General features: G+C 36.8%; 1 protein-coding gene across 1 annotated transcript in view; it reads left to right on the top strand.

Annotated features, from left to right (window-relative positions):
• Window positions 1-21234, top strand: part of BTAF1 (B-TFIID TATA-box binding protein associated factor 1) — a 126051-nt gene that overhangs the window by 97364 nt on the left and 7453 nt on the right. Inside the window, exons 28-36 of the mRNA XM_040624685.1 lie at window positions 8724-8876; window positions 9098-9219; window positions 9310-9477; window positions 11651-11728; window positions 11874-12003; window positions 14137-14278; window positions 14366-14496; window positions 16392-16517; window positions 18322-18474. Of these exons, the coding sequence (XP_040480619.1) occupies window positions 8724-8876; window positions 9098-9219; window positions 9310-9477; window positions 11651-11728; window positions 11874-12003; window positions 14137-14278; window positions 14366-14496; window positions 16392-16517; window positions 18322-18474 (1203 nt within the window). The remainder of the gene's footprint in view (window positions 1-8723; window positions 8877-9097; window positions 9220-9309; window positions 9478-11650; window positions 11729-11873; window positions 12004-14136; window positions 14279-14365; window positions 14497-16391; window positions 16518-18321; window positions 18475-21234) is intronic.

The following is a 21234-nucleotide window of genomic DNA, read 5'->3' as shown; positions in this document are numbered from 1 at the left end:
GTCACATGTTCCTCCAACTGAGCTGGCCAGTTGCTAGAATCTTTTTTTTTTTTTTTAAGGGGAGACTGACAATATTTGATAAACAGATTGTCAAAGTAAAGAGACTTTGACCTTTACAGATTGAGAAAAGATTGGTAAAATTCTCTTTAATGTCAAAAATACAAGAATGTGCTCTGTATTTTACTTTTGGCCATGATAGAAACACAGGGACCAGGGCACCTGACGGGCTCAGTTGGTAGAGCATGCAACTCTTGATCTCAGGGTTGTAAGTTCAAGTCCTACATTGGGTGTACAGTTACTTAAAAATAAGATCTTCAAAAGAAAAAAGAACAACCAGATATATCTTCCCATCTTAACTAGAAGACGAAACAAAATGAATCAGGTAGTGGTTTTCAGATATTAAACAACAAGCAACATAGGATAGTGATTCATGAGAGAAGAGAAACAAATGAATTGTCCTAGCTTGCTGCCTGGAGTGAGTTTCCAGGCCATAGGATAGGGAAGTGAAACTTAAACAGAGCCTCACAGTCTCACCAAGTTGAATGGTCAAGAGTTCAGAGTGTAGATAGGACAAAATGGCTAGAATTTGCAAGGCAGAGTACCCAAGAAGTACTAGCGGCATGGAGAAGAAACTTCAGAAGTCACACCAGGGCTGAGTATCTGGGCATATTTATATTTGAGACTAGAAGAAAAGGATGATTAAAGGCATAGGTGGAGCTCACAAAGGGCCAGGAATAGTTTGTGTTTCCACCAAACTGAATCAGAAGACCTTCCACCATTTAGAGCATTAATTATAGTCCTTAGAATTCTATTGCCTGTGTAGTGGGATCAATTAGCCCTTAGCAAAATGTTTATTTGGACCTACCTTAAGGAAGCTTTAAAATAAGCCTTAAAGGGGGGATTAAAATGATTTCAAATAACTTCAGCTGCATCCTAGAAAATAACTCTAAAATAGTAAAACCAAAAAATCCAGCACCCAACCACGTAAATGATGTTTAGCACCCATCAAAAAATGACCAGGTATGAAAATATATCCAATAACATCAAAAAAGTCAGTCAATAGAAACAGACCCTGAAATGACCCAGATAATAGAAATAGTAGGCAAGGACAGTAAAATATACCCCATATGTTCAAGAAAGTAGAGAAAAGCATGAATGTAATGAGCAAAATGGAAGATAAAAGAACAAATTGAACTTCTTGAGATGAAAAAATACAATTATAAGTAAAAACACTGGATGGAATTAATAGCAGATTAGATACTACAAAAGAAAAATTACTGAGTTTGAAGATGTAGCAGTAGAAACAATATCATGCAAGTATATTCCTGTTCCACTCTGTCTTGATTTCCTCTGTTACATCTTCACAGAAAGAACATGTACTTTTCTGAAATATACAGTGAGGAGGATTCAGGGAATATCAACCTTGATTTTGACAAAAGCTCTAATTCCCTGCACTATTAGTAACTGTTACTGATTTTATAGGAATTGGAATGAGGAAGATATTCATAGGAAAGGTTCCTGGCACTGAGTAAAATTTATGACTCTTGGGCTTAGGGTTTCGTTGGTAGGAAATGGACCTCGTTATATGGCCTTATAGCTGGTTGTCACCTACTAAAAATTCCATGAAGACAGATGTTTGAAAATTTTGTTATTTCTTTGTAAAGCATTGTGCAGAAAGGGCTCATTTTGATGATTATCATTATGCTATTAGATGTGCTAAAGTGTTAGTTTCTATCTTACTAGATACAGTTGTTAATTCCAAAACCTTTTGAAAATATAACAGGTAGTTATTTTTAAGACTCAGTGTACACATCTCATTCCTCCAATACTATTTCTCATGTTATATGGAATATGTATTTTAATTGACTTTAATTAAAATTCTGTTTCCAGAATTTTACATTTCTTTCTCTACCACCACCCCCCCTACCGAATTTGACATTTCTTAACTTTAGAGACACCACAGGGCAGTAGTTTTCAAACTTTTTGGTCTGAGGATCTCATTACATTCTTAAAAACTAAAGACCCCAAAGACCTTTTATCATATTTTCTATAATGGAAATTAAAACTGAGAAATGTAAAAAAAGATTTATTAATTCATTTAATAAACCCATCAGATGTTACCATCAGTAACATTTTTAAATGGAAAATAACTTTTTTTCTAAATTGAAAATACATTCGTGAGAAGAGTGATATTGTTTGACATGTTTGCATATCTTTTATGCCTGGCCCAATAGTAGATAGCATGATTTTTTTTTAATTAACATATAATGTATTGTTTCAAGGTTACAGGTCTGTGATTCATCAGTCTTACACAGTATTTGCCCCGCTCACCATAGCACACACCCTCCCCAGTGTCCATCACCCAGCCACCCCATCCCTCCCACCCCCCTCCACTCCAGAAACCCTCAGTTTGTTTCTTGAGATTAAGAGTCTCTTATGGTTTGTCTCCTTCTCTGGTTTCATCTTGTTTGATTTTTTCCTCTCTTCCCCTATGATCCTCTGCCGTGTTTCTCAAATTCCACATATTAGTGAGATCATATGATAATTATCTTTCTCTAATTGACTTATTTTCACTTAGTATAATACCCTCTAGTTCCATCCACATAGTTGCAGATGGCAAGATTTCTTTTTTTTTTTTTTTGATGGTTGCAAAATATTTCATTGTATATATACATACACCATACTTTCTTTATCCATTCATCTGTCGTTAGACATCTATACTCTTTCCATGGTTTGGCTATTGTGGACATTGCTGCTATAAACATTGGGGTCGTGTGCCCCTTCAGATTACTACATTTGTATCTTTGGGGTAAATACCCAGTATAGTGCAATTGCTGGGTTGTAGGGTAGCTCTGTTTTCAACTTTTTGAGGAACCTCCATACTCTTTTCCAGAGTGGTTATACCAGCTTGCATTCCCACCAACAGTGTAAGAGGGTACCCCTTTCTCCACATCCTCACCAACATCTCTTGTTTCCGTCTTAATTTTAGCCATTCTGACTGGTGTGAGATAGTGTCTCATTGTGATTTTGATTTGTATTTCTCTGATGCTGAGTGATGTTGAACACTTTTTCATGTGTTTGTTGGCCATTTGGATGTCTTCTTTGCAGAAATGTCTGTCCATGTCTTCTGCTCATTCCTTGATTGGATTATTTGTTTCTTGGGTGTTGAGTTTGATAAGTTCTTCATAGATTTTGGATACTAGCCCTTTATCTGATGTCTTGCAAATATCTTCTCCCATTCTGTTGGCTGTCTTCTGGTTTTGTTGACTGTTTCCTTTGCTGCACAGAACCTTTTTATCTTGATGAAGTCCCAGTAGTTCATTTTTGCCTTTGCTTCCCTTGCCTTTGGCGATGTGTCTAGGAAGAAGGTGCTGCAGCTGAGGTCGAAGAGATTGCTGTCTGAGTTCTCCTCTAGGATTTTGATGAATTCCTGTCTCACATTGAGGTCTTTCATCCATTTTGAGTCTATTTTTGTGTATGGTGTAAGGAAATGGTCCATTTTCATTCTTCCGCATGTGGCTGTCCAGTTTTCCCCAGTTATCTTTTTTCCATTGGATATTCTCTCCTGCTTTGTCGAAGATTAGTTGACCATAGAGTTGAGGGTCCATTTCTGGGCTCTCTATTCTGTTCCGTTGATCTATGTGTCTGTCTTTGTATCAGTACCATACTGTCTTGATGATTACAGCTTTGTAATAGAGTTTGAAGTCTGGAATTATGATGCCTCCAGCTTTGGTTTTCTTTTCCAACATTCCTTTGGCTATTCGGGGTCTTTTCTGTTTCCATACAAATTTTAGGATTCTTTGTTCCATTTCTGTGAAAAAAGTTGATGGTGTTTTGATAGGGATTGCATTAAATGTGTAGATTGCTCTAGGTAGCATAGACATTTTCACAATATTTGTTCTTCGAATCTATGAGCATGGAACGTTTTTCCATTTCTTTGTGTTTTCCTCAATTCCTTTCATGAATATCCTGTAGTTTTCTGAGTACGGATTCTTTGCCTCTTTGGCTAGATTTATTTCTAGGTATCATGGTTTGGGGTACAATTGTAAATGGGACCAACTCCTTAATTTCTCTTTCTTCTGTCTTGGTGGTGGTGTATAGAAATGCAACTGATTTCTGTACATTGATTTTATATCCTGCCACTTACTGAATTCCTGTATGAGTTCTAGTAGTTTTGGGGTGGAGTCTTTTGGGTTTTCCACATAAAATAGCATATCACCTGCAAAGAGTGAGAGTTTAACTTCTTTGCCAGTCTGGATGCCTTTTATTTCTTTTTGTTGTCTGATTGCTGAGGCTAGGACTAATAGTACTGTGTGGAACAGCAGCAGTGATATTGGACATCCCTGCCATGTTCCTTACCGTAGGAAAAAAGCTCTCAGTTTTTCCCCAATTGAGAATGATATTCGCTGTGGGTTTTTCATAGATGGCTTTTATGATATTGAGGTATGTACCCTCTATCCCTACACTGTGAAGAGTTTTAATCAAGAAAGGATGCAATACTTTGTCAAATGCTTTTTCTGCATCAATTGAGAGGATCATATGGTCTTGTTCTTTCTTTTATTAATGTAGTGTATCACATTGATCAATTTGCAGATTTTGAACCCACCTTGCAGCCCAAGAATAAATCCCACTTGGTCGTGGTGAATAATCCTTTTAATGTACTGCTGGATCCTATTAGCTAGTATTTTGGTGAGAATTTCTGCATCCATGTTCATCAGGGATATTGGTCTGTAATTCTCCTTTTTCGTTGGAGTCTTTGTTTGGTTTGGGGATCAAGATAATGCTGGCCTCATAAAATGAGTTTGGAAGTTTTCCTTCCATTTCTATTTTTTGGAACAGTTTCAGAAGAGTAGATATTAATTCTTCTTTAATGTTTGGTAAAATTCCCCTGGGAAGCTACCTGGCCCTGGGCTCTTGTTTGTTGGGAGATTTTTGATTACTGCTTCAATTTCCTTGCTGGTTGTAGGTTTGTTCAGGTTTTCTATTTCTTTCTGGTTCAGTTTTGGTAGTTTATACGTCTCTAGGAATGCATCCACTTCTTCCAGATTGTCTGATTTGTTGGCATATAGTTGCTTATAATATGTTCTTATAGTTGTTTGTATTTCTTTGGTGTTGGTTGTGATCTCTCTTCTTTCATTCATGATTATATTTATTTGGGTCCTTTCTCTTTTCTTTTTGGTAAGTCTGGCTGGGGGTTTATCAATCTTACTAATTCTTTCAAAAAACCAGCTCCTGCTAGTTTCATTGATCTGTTCTGTTCTTTTTGGTTTCTATTTCATTGATTTCTGCTCTGATCTTTATTATTTCTCTTTTCCTGCTGGGTTTAGGGTGTATTTGCTGTTCTTTCTCCATCTCCTTTAGGTGTAAGGTTAGGTTGTGTATTTGAGAGCTTTTTTATTTCTTGAGAAAGGCTTGTATTGCTATATACTTTCTTCTCAGGACCACCTTTGTTGCCTCCCAAAGATTTTGAACAGTTGTGTTTTCATTTTGTTTCCATGAATTTTTTAAATTCTTCTTTAATTTTCTGGTTGACCCATTCATTCTTTTGTAGGATGCTCTTTCACCTCCATGTATTTGAGTTCTCCCCAACTTTTCTCTTGTGATTAAGTTCAAATTTCAAAGCATTGTGGTCCAGAAATATTCAGGGAATGATCCTAGTCTTTTGGTACTGGTTGAGACCTGATTTGTGACCCAGGATGTGATCTATTCTCAAGAATGTTCCATGTGCGCTAGAGAAGAATGTGTATTCTGTTGCTTTGGGATGGAATGTTCTGAATATATCTGTGAAGTCCTTCTGGTCCAGTGCATCATTTAAAACCCTTATTTCCTTGTTGATCTTTTGCTTAGATGATCTGTCCATTTCAGCAAGGGGGGTGTTAAAGTCCCTTACTGTTATTGTATTATTGTCAGTATGTTTTTTTTTTAAATTTTGTTATTAATTAGCTTATATAATTGGCTGACCCCATGTTAGATCTTCTTGTTGGATAGACCCTTTAAGTATGATATAATGTCCTTCCTCATCTCTTATTATATAGTCTTTGGTTTAAAATGATTTATCTTATATAAGGATTGCCACCCCAGCTTTCTTTTGATGTCCATTAGCATGGTAAATGGTTTTCCACCCCCTACTTTAAATCCGGAGGTGTCTTTGGGTCTAAAATGAGTCTCCTGCAGACAGCATAGCAATGGATCTTGTTTTTTAAACCAATCTGATACCCTGTGTCTTTTGATTGGGGCATTTAGCCCATTTATATTCAGGATAACTATTGAAAGATATGAATTTAGTGCCATTGTATTGCCTGTAAGGTGACTGTTACTGTATATTGTTTCTGTTCCTTTCTGGTCTATGGTACTTTTATGGTCACTCTTTGCTTAGAGAACCCGAGAACCCCTTTCAATATTTCTTGCAGGGCTGGTTTGGTGATCACAGATTCTTTTAGTTTTTGTTTGTCAGGAAGCTTTTTATCTCTCCTTCTATTTTCAATGATAGCCTAGCTGGATATAGTATTCTTGGCTGCATATTTTTTTGTTTGTTTGTTTAGTACCCTAGATAACTTGATTCTTGTATTTGCTTGGGCGTTCACTCTGTTGTAAAATGTTTCTTGGGTTGAGGTATATGAAGAAAGTCAAGCCTCAGAGGTAGGTAGTTGGAAAAGTAAGCAGTATTTTGACAACCTTTTCAAATAATTGTAGATATTCTTTTATCTGATAGCATACCAAAACTCAAAAGGAGCATACCAAAACTCAAAAGCTTATTAAATTTATATGCAGTGTGGAATCTAAAATCCAATCGATGAATGTAAAATCTCTCTGCATTAAAATTTATTGGTTTATCTTTTATCCACACATGTTTTTTAACATAAGTCTTGGTCATTTGGAAAATATTGGTTCACTGGGTAATCTAAATCTTTTATGGTGTATTGCGTCATAAAATAGCAAAAAATCAGGGGGCACCTGGGTAGCACAGTCATTAAGCTTCTGCCTTCGGCTCAGGGCATGATCCTGGTGTTCCGGGATCGAGTCCCACATCGGGCTCCTCAGCTAGGAGTCTGCTTCTTCCTCTCCCACTCCCCTGCTGTGTTCCCTCTCTTGCTGGCTGTCTCTCTGTCACATAAATAAATAAAATCTTTAAAAAAAAAAAAAAAAGCAAAAAATCAGATTCATAGTATCACCAACAGAAATTCTTTTCAAGTATTGGGAAGCTTATACTTATGTTCAAGCTCACAATGCTATTTCTTTTGGAAGATTGAATTTTACGACTGACAACAAGTTATGTCAGTTGTTTTCCTTGAAGTGACAGATTTATTTTGAGAAAATGTTGGCCATGTCGCCAAGTCAAAATAACTATAGTTTGTCCGTCCATCCAAGTAAAATGTTGTTCTATGAAAAATGGCTCATTCAGATCACAATTTAAACAGTCTCACAAGTGGTTTTCCTTAGCATATTGTATTTTGATAAGCAGGAAAAGTGCTTTATGTGAATTTCACATTTTGTTGCACAGAATGTTAAAAAGATGTGCATTCAAGGGTTGAAGTCTAATAAAATCATTTTTACTGCTTTAAGGGCATTCTTAGGTGAAACTGGCTTAAAAAAATGCTGGTGCATGGCTGTAACACAGTGACTACTGGTACATTTAATGCTGTTGCCTCAGTTCTTTCTGAGACATAAGCAGTTTTGCCCATCATTATCTTTGCAGCATCAGTGTAAATGTCAACACAGTGAAAAAAGCAGTGTCTTTCCTTTATTTAATATGAAATAGTTTTTTTTTTTTTAAAGATTTTTTATTTATTCGACAGAGATAGAGACAGCCAGCGAGAGAGGGAACACAAGCAGGGGGAGTGGGAGAGGAAGAAGCAGGCTCATAGCGGAGGAGCCTGATGTGGGGCTCGATCCCACAACGCCAGGATCACGCCCTGAGCTGAAGGCAGACGCTCAACCGCTGTGCCACCCAGGCGCCCCAATATGAAATAGTTTTGACCTCAGTGATCTTTGAAAAAGTCTTAGGGATTCTGAGGGGTCTGCAGAGTACATTTTGAGAATCAGTACCCTGGGGCATCATAACACTAAAATTGAGAAGCGTCAATAACGGCATTGTATTTAAAATAGTTTACGGCTTGTGTCTGCCTCTTTATCAAGTAATGCCTGGTGTAGGGAAAAAAGTTGCAACAGTGTTCTTTAAAATACCTCAAATGTGTTTATTTAGTAGTCCTTTAGTACTTTTATTTTTATTTTTTTAAAGATCTTATTTATTTATTAGAGAGAGACAGCCAGTGAGAGAGGAAGAACACAAGCAGGGGGAGTGGGAGAGGAAGAAGCAGGCTCCTAGCAGAGGAGCCTGATGCGGGGCTCGATCCCAGGACTCTGGGACCACGCCCTGAGCCACAGGCAGATGCTTAATGACTGAGCCACCCAGGTGCCCCCCCCCATAGCACTTTTAATACCTGTCAAATTTAAACTCTATTGTCCAGTCTCTAAAATTATTTATTATTGGAGCATACTTCCTCTGCTCCCGCCTCCCTGCTGGTGTGCTCACTCACGCATTCTTCCTCTCAAAATCTTTTAAAAATATATTACTTATTACTATTACTTATTTTAATTTATTACAGTTTTTGAATTATTCTCCATATTTGCATTTTGATAAGATTTGAAATTATTCATAATCTGAGTATGAAAAAATTAACTGTGGTAAATAGTTTTAATACCCTTTAAAAAAATCGCTTCAGGCAGGCATTCCAGACCCTCCAAATATGTCAGAAGAACTAATCCAATTGAAAGCCAAGGAGCGACACTTTTTGGAGCAATTATTAGATGGGAAAAAATTAGAAAATTACAAAATACCCGTACCAATCAATGCTGAACTCAGAAAATATCAGCAGGTAAAGTTTTATGCTTATCTTATAAATAGTGATTATTCCTTTGAATGTACCTTGAAGAGTTTTTAAAATTGACTTAATGAAAGCTTGTGTTTAGTGTCTTGTACCCATTTGTTTCTCTTTTGTCTATAAAAATAAAGATTTTTGGTCTGTGCATACATGTTTTACAAGAAAAAATTTTTTATGATCTGTTCACAATTTTCCTCTTTCTCCCAACCTTTCAGGATGGTGTGAACTGGTTGGCATTTCTTAATAAGTATAAGCTTCATGGAATTCTGTGTGATGACATGGGTTTAGGAAAAACTTTACAGTCCATCTGCATTCTAGCAGGAGATCATTGTCATAGGTAATTTAAACTATTATTTTTTAAAAAGAGTTTTCAGATGCTATAAAATGCAAACGAGCTATTAATTCATTGTGTTTTATTGTTGTAAAGGGCCCAAGAATATGCAAGATCAAAATTGGCAGAATGTATGCCACTTCCTTCCTTGGTTGTTTGTCCGCCAACATTAACAGGTCACTGGGTGGATGAAGTAGGTAAATTTTGCTCCAAAGAATATCTCAATCCATTGCACTATACTGGACCTCCTACTGAAAGAATAAGGTAAGAACTATACAACAAAAAATGTTTAATCTTTTGTTTTAAGAACTTTAGGATAAAATTTATTAAAAATGAATTCTAGTTTTTTTTGGTTGTCAGAAACTTTAACTTATTTAATAAGAAAGATGAATATACATTATAAAGATATAATCAGTAAGACTCATCAAAGTTTAAGGACTTCAGCCATTGTTAACAGTCAGTTGGGTTTTCTAAGTATCTGACCTAGGAATCAAGCCATTCTCTGTGCCCTTCTTGGGAGCCTTGTGATCATAGCATATCTATCTCTTAGAGCTCCCTCATCTCCGAAATGCTTTTGCTTCACAGTAGCTCCTCTGGCTGCCCTGATACCATAGCATTGCTAGAGTTCTATTAGCTTTACTCTTTCTCTCTTTCACTAGTACATCCTTTATGTTCCTAAATACAAATTTTGAAGAGCAGAATTTCATTGGTTTCAGGTCATCTTTTAAAGCATGGAGAGTCATAGGTTGCTGATTAGTTCATAGATTTGCTGCTCCTCTGTATCTGTAATAGCTAACATATGTTGAGCATTTATTAGCCAGGCATTATTCTTAGTAGTTTCACATTTATGTAAAATTGTGTATTATGTATTTGCACAATCACCATATGAGGTATGGTTATTATTTTTGTTCCCAGTTTGCAAATAAAAGCCTAAGACATGGGGCCTGGGTCTGAGGTCATAAAGCTAATTAAATGGGCAGAGTGAGGATTTGAACACAGGCAAGTCAACAGCTTGCATTTTTAAAAGACTTTACTGTAGTGTCTGTCAGAATTTATTCATTTAAAAGTACAGAAACTCAAACTAGCTGAAGCAAACAGGAAACTCATTAATTCACTAAATTGAGAATTTCAAGGGTGAATTCTTGCTTCAGGTACATCTAGATTGCTCTCATTTGCTCTTCCTCCCCATATATAGCTTGTTTTATTGGTCTCTGCAGTTGGTGGATAAGATGACCATAGATAGGGGCACCTGGGTGGCTCAGTAGGTTGAGCATCTGACTCTTGATCTCAGCTCAGGTCTTGATCTTCAGGTTGTGAGTTCAAGCCCCGTGTTGGGCTCCATGGGAGTATACTTTAAAAATTAAAAAAAAAAAAAAAAAAAAAAAAAAAAAGATGACCATAGACACTCTTAGCTCCACATTCTCCTAACTTGGCAGCTGTTGTAAATAGAGATCTTCCCTCTCCCATCATGATTATATATGGAGATAATGCTAAGTGAAATAAGTCAAGCAGAGAAAGACAATTATCATATGGTTTCACTCATTTATGGAACATAAGAAGTAGGAAGATCGGTAGGAGAAGAAAGGGATAAAGAAAGGGGGGGTAATCAGAAGGGGGAATGAAGCATGAGAGATTATGGACTCTGGGAAACAAACTGAGGGCCTCAGAGGGGAGGGGGGTGGGGGAATGGGATAGGCTGGTGATGGGTAGTAAGGAGGGCATGTATTGCATGGTGCACTGGGTGTTATATGCAACTAATGAATCATGGAACTTTACATAAAAAACCAGGGATGTACTGTATGGTGACTAACATAATAAAAAATATTATTATTATTATTATTATAAATAATAAATAAAAATAAAATAAAAATTAAAAAAAAAAAAGACCACAGACAGTCTTAGACCCACATTCTCCTAACTTGGCAGCTGTAGTAAATAGAGATCTTCCCTCTCCCATCATGATTATATCAATACTAGAAATGACTGACTGGCCTTGTTTGGGTCATGCTCCCAAACTAGTCTTTGTGGTCTGGGGATAAAATATCGTGAATAGCTCACCCTGATTCAGTGCATCTGTTCGGTGATTAGGGCACATGTGACTTCCCCTCACCCCCCAGGACAACATGAAGTTTAGAAGGAATAGGGCCTTTAAGGAAGAGGTGTTAGCAAATAAAGTTAAAGTGTCCCCCCACCACAGTGTGAATCAGGTGCCCATCTCTTTTCTAGTCAGACTGAATTAGGCTAACAAGGCCAAGTCAAAAGAAGAATGGTCTTCAAGTGGCAGGGTCATGGATGTAGAGTAAGCAGAAAGGAATGTTGGACTTAGTAGGCACATTGAAAACACCTTGTAAGATGGTAGCAGTCGCATCCCCTTTGAAATTATATTACAAACTTTGCAGGTTCCTTGCTTCCTAATCTTATTTCTTTTTAAATACAGGTTACAGCATCAAGTAAAAAGGCACAATCTGATAGTGGCTTCATATGATGTTGTGAGAAATGACATAGATTTCTTTAGGTAAGAATTAAAATTTTTTTCTTTAGAAAAACTTAGTGTCAGATTTGAAGGAGAGTTAGTTAGTATTTTCCTGCCTGAAAGACTCTTCAGATAGTTCTTGCCATATACTAAAAGATGCTAAATTTTTTTGCTTATTCTCCCTTAGGAATATTAAATTTAACTACTGTATTCTTGATGAAGGCCATGTCATCAAAAATGGAAAAACAAAATTGTCAAAAGCAGTAAAACAACTGACTGCTAATTATAGGATTATTCTTTCCGGAACACCAATCCAGGTAATTATTTACTGTTCTCTCTCTATTTATTTGCCATGTGGAAGGAAGGCTGGACATTTGGTAAAGAAGTATTTTTCTTTACTTTTCTTTTCTTTCTTTCTTTTTTTTTTTTTTTGTCTATAGGAATGATAATTTCCAGTAATTGTGTTTTATAATTGTTCATTTGGTATGTAACAGTACCTGAGCAAACTGGGTTTTAAAAGCAATATGAAGGGATACCTGGGTGGTGCAGTTGGGTAAGTGACCGATTCCTGGTTTCAGCTCGGGTCATGATCTCAGGGTCATGAAATTGAGCCCGCGCTCAGGGTGGAGCCCACTTGAGATTCTCTCTCCCTCTGCCCCTCCCCACCATGCTTGTGCTCTCTCTCTCTCTCTCTCTCTCAAATAAATAAATCTCTTTTTTTAAGATTTTATTTATTTGAGAGAGAGCACAAGCAGGGGGAGGGGCAGAGGAAGAGGGAGAAGCAGACACCCCACTGAGCTGGGAGCCCAATGTTGGGCTCGATCCCAGGACCCCAAGATTATGACCTGAGCTGAAGGCAGACGCTTAACTGACTGAGCCACCCAGGCGCCCCTAAAATAAATAAATCTTAAAAAAAAATAAAAAGCAATGTGAAGAGCACTGGGTGATGTATGGAATTGTTGAATCACTCTATTGTACACCTGAAACTAATATAACACTGTATGTTAACTATACTGGGATTAAAATAATAAAATGTGATTTTAGGCTATGTAAATAGAAGTCTTGTGTCCAAAGTATGGGAGACTAATCAGACTTCATTCCACACTGGCCATTCTCCTTCTGTGGATTTACACTACAATCTGATTTAACATTGAAAAGCTAGAGCTGATTCAGAGGGAATCATCATATAGTAGAGGTATGGATACCTGGGGTTAGGAGGGAATTGGAAGAGATTATAGAAGCTTGTTTTGGAAGAGGACAGACATGGGTAACTTTATAGAAATCTGATACTTCTGAGAGATTCTTTTATCTTCTGGAGGAATTGGTTGCAAATGTTCACACCTAGCTTGGATAGCCAACTCTAATGGGAAGATACCCTTCATCATTCTCCAGAGAGTAGAAGGGTGAACACCAAGTGACATCTAAGACTCCCTCTGATTCTAAAAAACATTGACAGTTCTTTATTTACATCTTTGTTACTTTTCTTTTAAATTTATTTTTGGTGATGGAGTGATTATTGTGTTAGGGTTTTGTTCATTAAGTGAACGCTTTTTGTTCACAATATTACTTTCATAACAAGTTTGGTTTTTTTGTTTGCTTAAAGGCCCTCTTTCTTTCTTCCTTCCCCACCTGAACATTTTAGCTCTGAAGCTATGAGGGTTTCTGCACTGAAGACCCATGGTAGCCCAGAGTTAGGAGGCAGAGCCTAAGTGGGATTAGAAGTGTCCATATGGGAGGGCAGCCTACCATGGTGAACCAGAGCCTCAGCAGGATGAAGAGGGTTTCTGGAACGAGATAAGGGGGTGGGATGGTACCTTAGGATCCACACATACTGGGAATGCATCTAAAATGAAAAAGTGCTGATTTCTTTTTTTTTTCTTTCTTCCTTTTTTTAAAATGAAACTTCGGCCATAGAATTGGAAAGAACCTATGCCTGTTCGTCATGACCCTTGAATAATGGATAGACTTGACCTATAACGAAACTCTTCTAGGTTTTCCTTAAGAAATAGTGATGTTGGCCAAGTTCTTTAAATCTTGCTGTTAATTTTAGTGTCGAAGATACAAGATTCAGAAACATACTCATCTTTCTGCTCCTCTGTTTATTACTTGATAGATGCTACCAGTAGGATTTAAACACTATGGACCAAGGCTTATTCTGGTAGAAGAGACTTGAAAATTCCACCCAATAGGATAGAATATTTTCTCCAAGGATACTGATGTGAATTTTACACATTAAAATACAGACTTACACAATATATGTAAAATATGTGTGTGTGTGTGTGTGTGTGTGTGTGTGTGTGTATATACATACACATACACATATATATATATATGTGGTTGATTACCCCTGATGTATGTCATCATAATGGACTTTCATTAATATCCATTTTTCAAGTGTAAGGAAATAATCCCAGTACAAAAGATAACTGATGTTCCTTTCTTATATTCAGAATAACGTTTTGGAGCTGTGGTCATTATTCGATTTCCTCATGCCAGGATTTTTGGGGACTGAACGCCAGTTTGCTGCTCGATATGGTAAACCTATATTAGCAAGTAGGGATGCTCGAAGCTCTAGTCGAGAACAAGAAGCAGGTATGAAAAATATATAATTCTATACCATGCAAGTGACTATAACTTATTCCTAACTTTTTTGAAGCCATTTTCTTTTACTGTTAACAGGTGTTCTTGCAATGGATGCACTGCACCGCCAAGTCCTGCCTTTTCTTTTGAGAAGAATGAAAGAAGATGTTTTGCAGGATCTTCCACCCAAAATTATTCAAGACTACTACTGTACTCTTAGTCCTCTTCAGGTTAGAAATCTGGTGATTGTGGTTGTTGGTGGTATGTTTATTAGAATGCTTTGAAAAAGCCATACAACTATTGAATAAAGGGGATTAGACTTCGGCTTTATCACTGAAATCTAGCTTCTACTTTCATAGACTTTTGGAATATTCTGTTCCAAACAGGTAGAGATAGGATCTGCATGAACCCATTTGGACATGTGGATATACATTTGAATATATGCATTTTTGGTTATGGCATTAAAATAAAAACCAGTATCATAGTTGCTTTCTTACATGTTGAATTAATCCAAAAAATTGCAAGGTTAAACTGATTAAAAAATGAGCCAGTGTTTATAAGGGCAAAAATCTGCCTGTAATGTCGTATCTTCACAATGACATTATAGGTATTGTCAATCCCCATTTTTGCAAATAAGGAAAGGGAAGCTCAGAAAATTTAAGTAACTTGCTCAAGGTTACACAGCTAATAAATATCAGGGCTGAGTTTCAAACCTGGGAAGTGGGACTGCATCCCTTTAAAAGTACCGTTGTATTGCCAGTATTTTTTAAGGCTTTTGTACAGTTCTGATTTTGTACAGAGACCATTATCAAAGGAATTTATTTTATTTATTTTTTTCCAAAGGAACTTACTGTATGCCTTTCCCTGTGTAGTATTTTGTGAGGGGAAACTATCCCTTGTCTTAGTAAGACATGGCCAAAATCAGAATTTTCTGTTTTAACTTTAGGTTCTAGGTTAGTTTGAATCCATCCATTTCAGTATTATGAGTTGATTTAGTATGGTAAAATGAGTAAAAGATACACAGACACACCCAGAAACTTACGCTTTCTTCTCTTATCTGTACAACTTGAGTTTAGAGCTTAGCAGGACACTAATCTAGATGCTGAGGTCTCTGTGATCCTTTATATTATCTACCTCATCTCTCTGGGTCTCCATTCCTCATTTGTAAAAACTGGATTAGGATTTCTGGAAAGGAATATTTTAGGAACAATGAGATGAAGACTTTTTGAAGTACAATAGAGAAGAGGTGCCATATGAAAAAAATCCATGGTAGGGGCACCTGGCTGGCTCATTCGGTAGAGCATGCAACTCTTGATCGCGGGGTTGTGAGTTTGAACCCCACGTTGAGTACAGAGATTACTTTAAAAAAAAAATCCATGGTATGATGGTGGTATAAAACACATTTAAGTAGCCTGGAGGAGAGAAGCTGGGAGGGAAGTGACATTTGGCTTTATTTTGCATTTATGGGTTTTTATACTGACTTCTGTTTTTTAGCACTCTAGATTTTCTTCCCTTTCATAGTGTTTTAGCATGTACAAGGCAGGAACCCAGACCCCAAGGAAATGCTTCAACGTTCATGAGTTCTCCTTTTAGGTAGCAATAGTATTCTTTTTACCTTTTTTTTTTAGTTTTATTTCAGAAGTAATCTCTGCACCCTACCTGAGGCTCGAACTCATAGTCCTGAGATCAAGAGTCACATGCTCAACTAACTGAGCCAGCCAGGCACCCCAGCAATAGTATTCTTTTAAAAGTTGGTCTTTGGAATGTACTTATAGGGTACCACATAACTTCACTTAGAGAAGATTTTCTCACTTGTAGAAGTTCAGGTTCTCTTTTATTGGTAATGTATTTATCTTCCTCAACAGAGTAGAAAAATTGAGCCTAGGACTGTTTGACTAGTTTTTAATATTTTAGCAGCCAAGCTTAATGTGTTATACTTGTTCTAAATGTAATTTTAAAGGAATTTACCAAGATGCAGTGGATAATTTGTGATCAGAAGGAAAGCATAGGTATCATACTTTCTTTAATGAGGGTTGGTTTAAATTACTGCTCTTATTGGCATTTGCTAGCTATGCTTTGAATAATTGAAAATATACTTACTGCTTTGGGGGGGGCAATTTTACAGGTTCAGCTCTATGAGGATTTTGCTAAGTCTCGCGCCAAGTGTGATGTTGATGAAACAGTTTCTTCAGCTGCACTTTCTGAAGAAACTGAAAAACCAAAGCTTAAAGCTACAGGCCATGTATTCCAGGTATAGATTATAGTCTTCTTTTTAATTCTTGAAGAATCATGTTCTTCAGTGCAGCAATTTTTACATGGAATACTGAAGTGTATGGGTTTATTTAAATTTTTTCAATATCGCATATACATTGTTGAAAATAAAAGTAATATATTTTCATATTTATAATTAATATTAAAATTATACAAAATGCAGTATATTTTTGTATATTACATGAAGAGTTTTAGAGAATCTTTTGCTTTTACATTAAAAAAATATTGGAATGCCTGCTATAAGGCAGTAATTTCTGTAAGGTCAGGGTTTAATTAAAGCAGTGGAAAAAACAAACTGCTTCCTTTGTAACATTGAAAAAGGAGTAAAAAAGTAAAATATGTATTATATAAGAGAAAATAAAGCAGAGTATGGGGTTACACAGTATAGGAGTTGTTTTTCATAAAAACCACAGGATCAGGAATGGCTTCGTTGAGATGACGACATATGAGCAGAGATCTGGAGGATTGAGGCATGCAGATATGTGGGGGGGGGGGGAGTGATTCCAGGTAAGGATACCAACAGTACAGACGTCTTGAGACATGTATGCCTCATGTGCTCAAGGGAATAGCAAATGAAAAAGAGAACGTGTCAACTTGGTCTTTCTGTCCCTTTTGAAATATTCCACCATAGAAAATCTTCCCAAACCCCTTTTTCACCAGTAAATTAAATACTGTAACATTTTTAAAGATAGAAGAGGAGGGGAAAGGTAGTTGTGAAGGCTCATACCTCTACCACATATTTTTTTTTTAAGATTTTATTTATTTGACAGAGACAGCCAGCGAGAGAGGGAACATAAGCAGGGGGAGTGGGAGAGGAAGAAGCAGGCTCCTAGCAGAGGAGCCTGATGTGGGGCTCAATCCCAGAACGCTGGGATCACGCCCTGAGCTGAAGGCAGACGCTTAACCTGCACCACCCAGGCACCCCACTCTACCACAGTTTTTTTTTTTTTTTTTTAAAGATTTTATTTATTTATTCGACAGAGATAGAGACAGCCAGCGAGAGAGGGAACACAAGCAGGGGGAGTGGGAGAGGAAGAAGCAGGCTTATAGCAGAGGAGCCCGACGTGGGGCTCGATCCCGTAACACTGGGATCACGCCCTGAGCCGAAGGCAGACGCTTAACCGCTGTGCCACCCAGGTGCCCCTCTACCACAGTTTCTATCATAGTGTCCCGGAGTCTCTTGAGCCTTGTCAGTGGAGCTTTCTAATACAAATCTCAAGACCCAAATCATAAGCCAAGTAAAAGGCAAGAGAAAGAATGTAGCTTAATTAAAGAAGGACCGTATAGGGTTCTGATTCTTAAACACAACCACTTGAAATAACTACCTTGTTCCACCTTCCCCTCTCCCTGACTTGCTGAATTAGAATACTGTGTAGGGGAGAGATTTGCAGATTTATAAGGTCCTTGAGAAATTTTTATACCCACTGAAGTTTGAAAAAACCTTAGGAAATCTTTAGGAAATGTTGCCTTATTCCAGAAGCATCTGTAAGCATTATCAGGCACTTTGAATGGGAAAGAGGTCTTAATGCCATGAGAAGCTCATTGTCTAGTGATGGAGACATAAACTGTACAGTTTATACAAGCTATAAATACTCTCATATACTGCACAAGAAGCACAGATGAAGGCATCCCAGATGAGATATTTGAACTGGTTCTTGAAGAATGAGTAGTAGCAAGAAGAGGAAAAATGGCATTCTGTGGATGGAGTAGGATAAGAAAAGATACTGAGACATGGACATTTGTGGCATGTATGGACTTGTATATACTTCTTTTCCCCCTTGAAGGCATTACAGTACTTACGTAAACTGTGCAACCATCCAGCATTAGTCTTAACACCTCAACATCCAGAGTTCAAGAGTACTACTGAAAAACTGGCAGTTCAGAATTCTTCTCTTCATGATATTCAGCATGCCCCTAAACTCTCAGCTTTGAAACAGGTATGTAGGTCTCATGAGTGTTAGATGTGTGTTATACGTTCTTGATCTGTAACACTGGGTAAATTTGCTTTTCCAAAAGATTACTGATGTGTTTACCATTTATTTTTTAATTTGGTTTTTTCCATTTTTGGTATAGCTTTTTAAAAAACTGTGGTAAATATATATAGTATAAGATATGCCATTTTAACAATGTGTAAGTGTACAATTCTGTGTCATTAATTACATTCACAATGTTGGGCAGCTATCACCACTATTTCCAAAATTTTTCCATCACCTAAACAGAAACTGTACACCTTAAGCAGTAACAACTTCCTATTCTCCTTTCCTCCAAACCCTGGTACCCTCTAGTCTACTTGATATTGTAAGTTCTAAATAGATCACGTAAGTGGAATCATCCAATATTTGTGCTTTTGTGACTAGCTTATTTCTCTTGGTTTTCAAGGTTCATTTGTGTTTGTAGCATGTATCAGTACTTCATTTTTATGGCCGAATAATATTCCATTATTATTATGTATATACCACATTTTGTTTATCTAGCCATGTGTTGAGGGACACTTGGGTTGTTTCTACCTTTTGGCTGTTGTAATACTGCAGTGAACATAGGCTAATAAGTATCTGTTTAAACAGCCCCTCTTTTCAGTTCTTTTGGATGTAAACCTAGGAGTGGAATTGCTGGATCTTATAGAAATTCTATGTTTAACTTTTTCAGGGACTGTCAGACTTCTCCACAGTGGTTGTACGATTTACATTTCCGTCAGCAATATGCCATTGGTTTCAGTTTCTCCACATCCTAGCCAACTTTTTTTTTTTTTAATAAATATTGTAGCCATCCTAGTAGGTATAAAGTGCTATCTCATTTTTGAAAATGCCTTCTAAGTTCTTGGATCATTTTTAAATTGGATGGTCTGTCCTTTGGTTGAGTTTTAAAAGTTCTTTTATATTCTAGATATTAAGCCTTTACCAGATACATGATTTTGCAAATATTTTCTCCCATTAGTATAGATTATCCTTTCACTTTTTTCAATAATGTCTTCCCTGGTTTCTGATGAGAAATCCAGTGTTGACCTTATTGAGGATTCCTTTTACATGATGAATTCACTTTTCTCTTGCTGTTTTCAGGACTCTATTTGAATGGTTTGATTGTAATGTGTGTCAGTATGGTCCTCTGAGGTTTATTCGGAGCTGCCTACTCTGCCATTTTGCTCTCTTGGTATATAGCTTTCAGAAACAATGTTTTGAAAATTCTAAGATTTCAAAAGGTTAAACTTTTTAAAAGAACCAATTTCAAGCACCAAAATGTTGAGCAAATACATTTAGTTCTAACTCGTCTTAAAAATTAAGAGCTTACTATAAAATCCGGACTTTAGTAATTGTGTTTGCTCTCTCTAGTTATTCTGGCCTAAATTTCATTGAGAATGAACTAATGAAAGAAGATTTTAGATTTCATGTGGGTTAATATAGAAAATGTTACATAATGACATATGAAATCTAGGCATGTATCCTTATATCACTAAATGTAAAAGAATGGATTTTTACCATAAAATGGAAGAATGACTTACTGCCTTTAGATTGTTTATATATAGAATAGTTTTATTTGACCAAATTTTGTATATAAAATGTTCACAATTTTCTTAACATAGCTGATTTTTTTTTAAGATTTTATTCATTTATTAGAGAGAGAGCACTAGTGGGGAGGAGGGAAAAGAGAGGGAGAAGCAGACTGCCCCCAATGTGGAACTCGATCCCAGAACCCTGGGATCATGACCTGAGCCGAAGGCAGACGCTTAACTGATTGAGCCATCTAGGTGCCCACATAGTGGATACATTAGATAAAGCCGTAAGATAAACTTAGTCAAGGAATCAGCTAATTAGATTTCCAAAAAATGTTTAATTTCATCCACTTTAATTATATGCTTTAGTTTATCCTTTTGCACATTATTTTTTTCCCCCTGCAGTTAGTACTTAAACTGATGTCTCATTTTAGAATGCTTCTTGTTATTCTGAAGTGTCTGGAATTAAAATGCTTAGGAACTCTGCAGCTTAGGCCCAGATTGTTTCCGGCCATACTTATGGAGTACTTTTCTAGAACCCGTCTTTTCCATTTTCCCAGGTCTTTTCAGCCATTCAGTCAAAGGTTCTGTCTTAGGGGAGAAAGAACTAGCTTGCTTTCATCTAAAATATGTCTGTTCTCTGAATTAGGGGAGAAGTCTTATTTGCTTTTTAAAAAATCTGGCACTAGAAATATAAACATGTTTATCAGCAAGTAATAGTGCCAGAATTATCTAATATTGCCAGAATTTTAAAATCTCAGAATACTGGATTGGTGAACTGAAACTGTAGGTAAAATTTAATTAAGCAAAGTCAGTTTTAAACTAAGGTACAGATTCTGTCAGACTTGGCAAACATTTCATGTAGTGTAAAGTTGAGTTTGATTTGATGGCAGGTTCACTATAAACTTGTTGTATGACTTAGTTACTGGTAAATAAAGCTCATATGATCTTGGGCGGGATTAATAATAATGTAATGGCCAAAATGAGAGCATCGTAGTTTCACTGTCTTTTTATATCTGTCACACCAGATTTTGAGTATCATTTATAGTTCTGAGCACTCTAAGTGGAAGATCAAAAGAATCTGGAAACCATCGTATATGAGGGCAAGATAAAATTACTCTCTAGGGAGGCAGCTGGCCTCTCAGACACCCATATCAGGTGGTCTTGGTAACCATTTTCTAGACTCTAGTAATCAATTTTTCAAGGCTGC

This window comes from Ursus maritimus, unplaced genomic scaffold, assembly GCF_017311325.1.
Source record: "Ursus maritimus isolate PB19 unplaced genomic scaffold, ASM1731132v1 scaffold_7, whole genome shotgun sequence".
NCBI classification, from domain to species: domain Eukaryota; kingdom Metazoa; phylum Chordata; class Mammalia; order Carnivora; family Ursidae; genus Ursus; species Ursus maritimus.
This window is presented reverse-complemented; position numbering and strand designations above follow the sequence as displayed.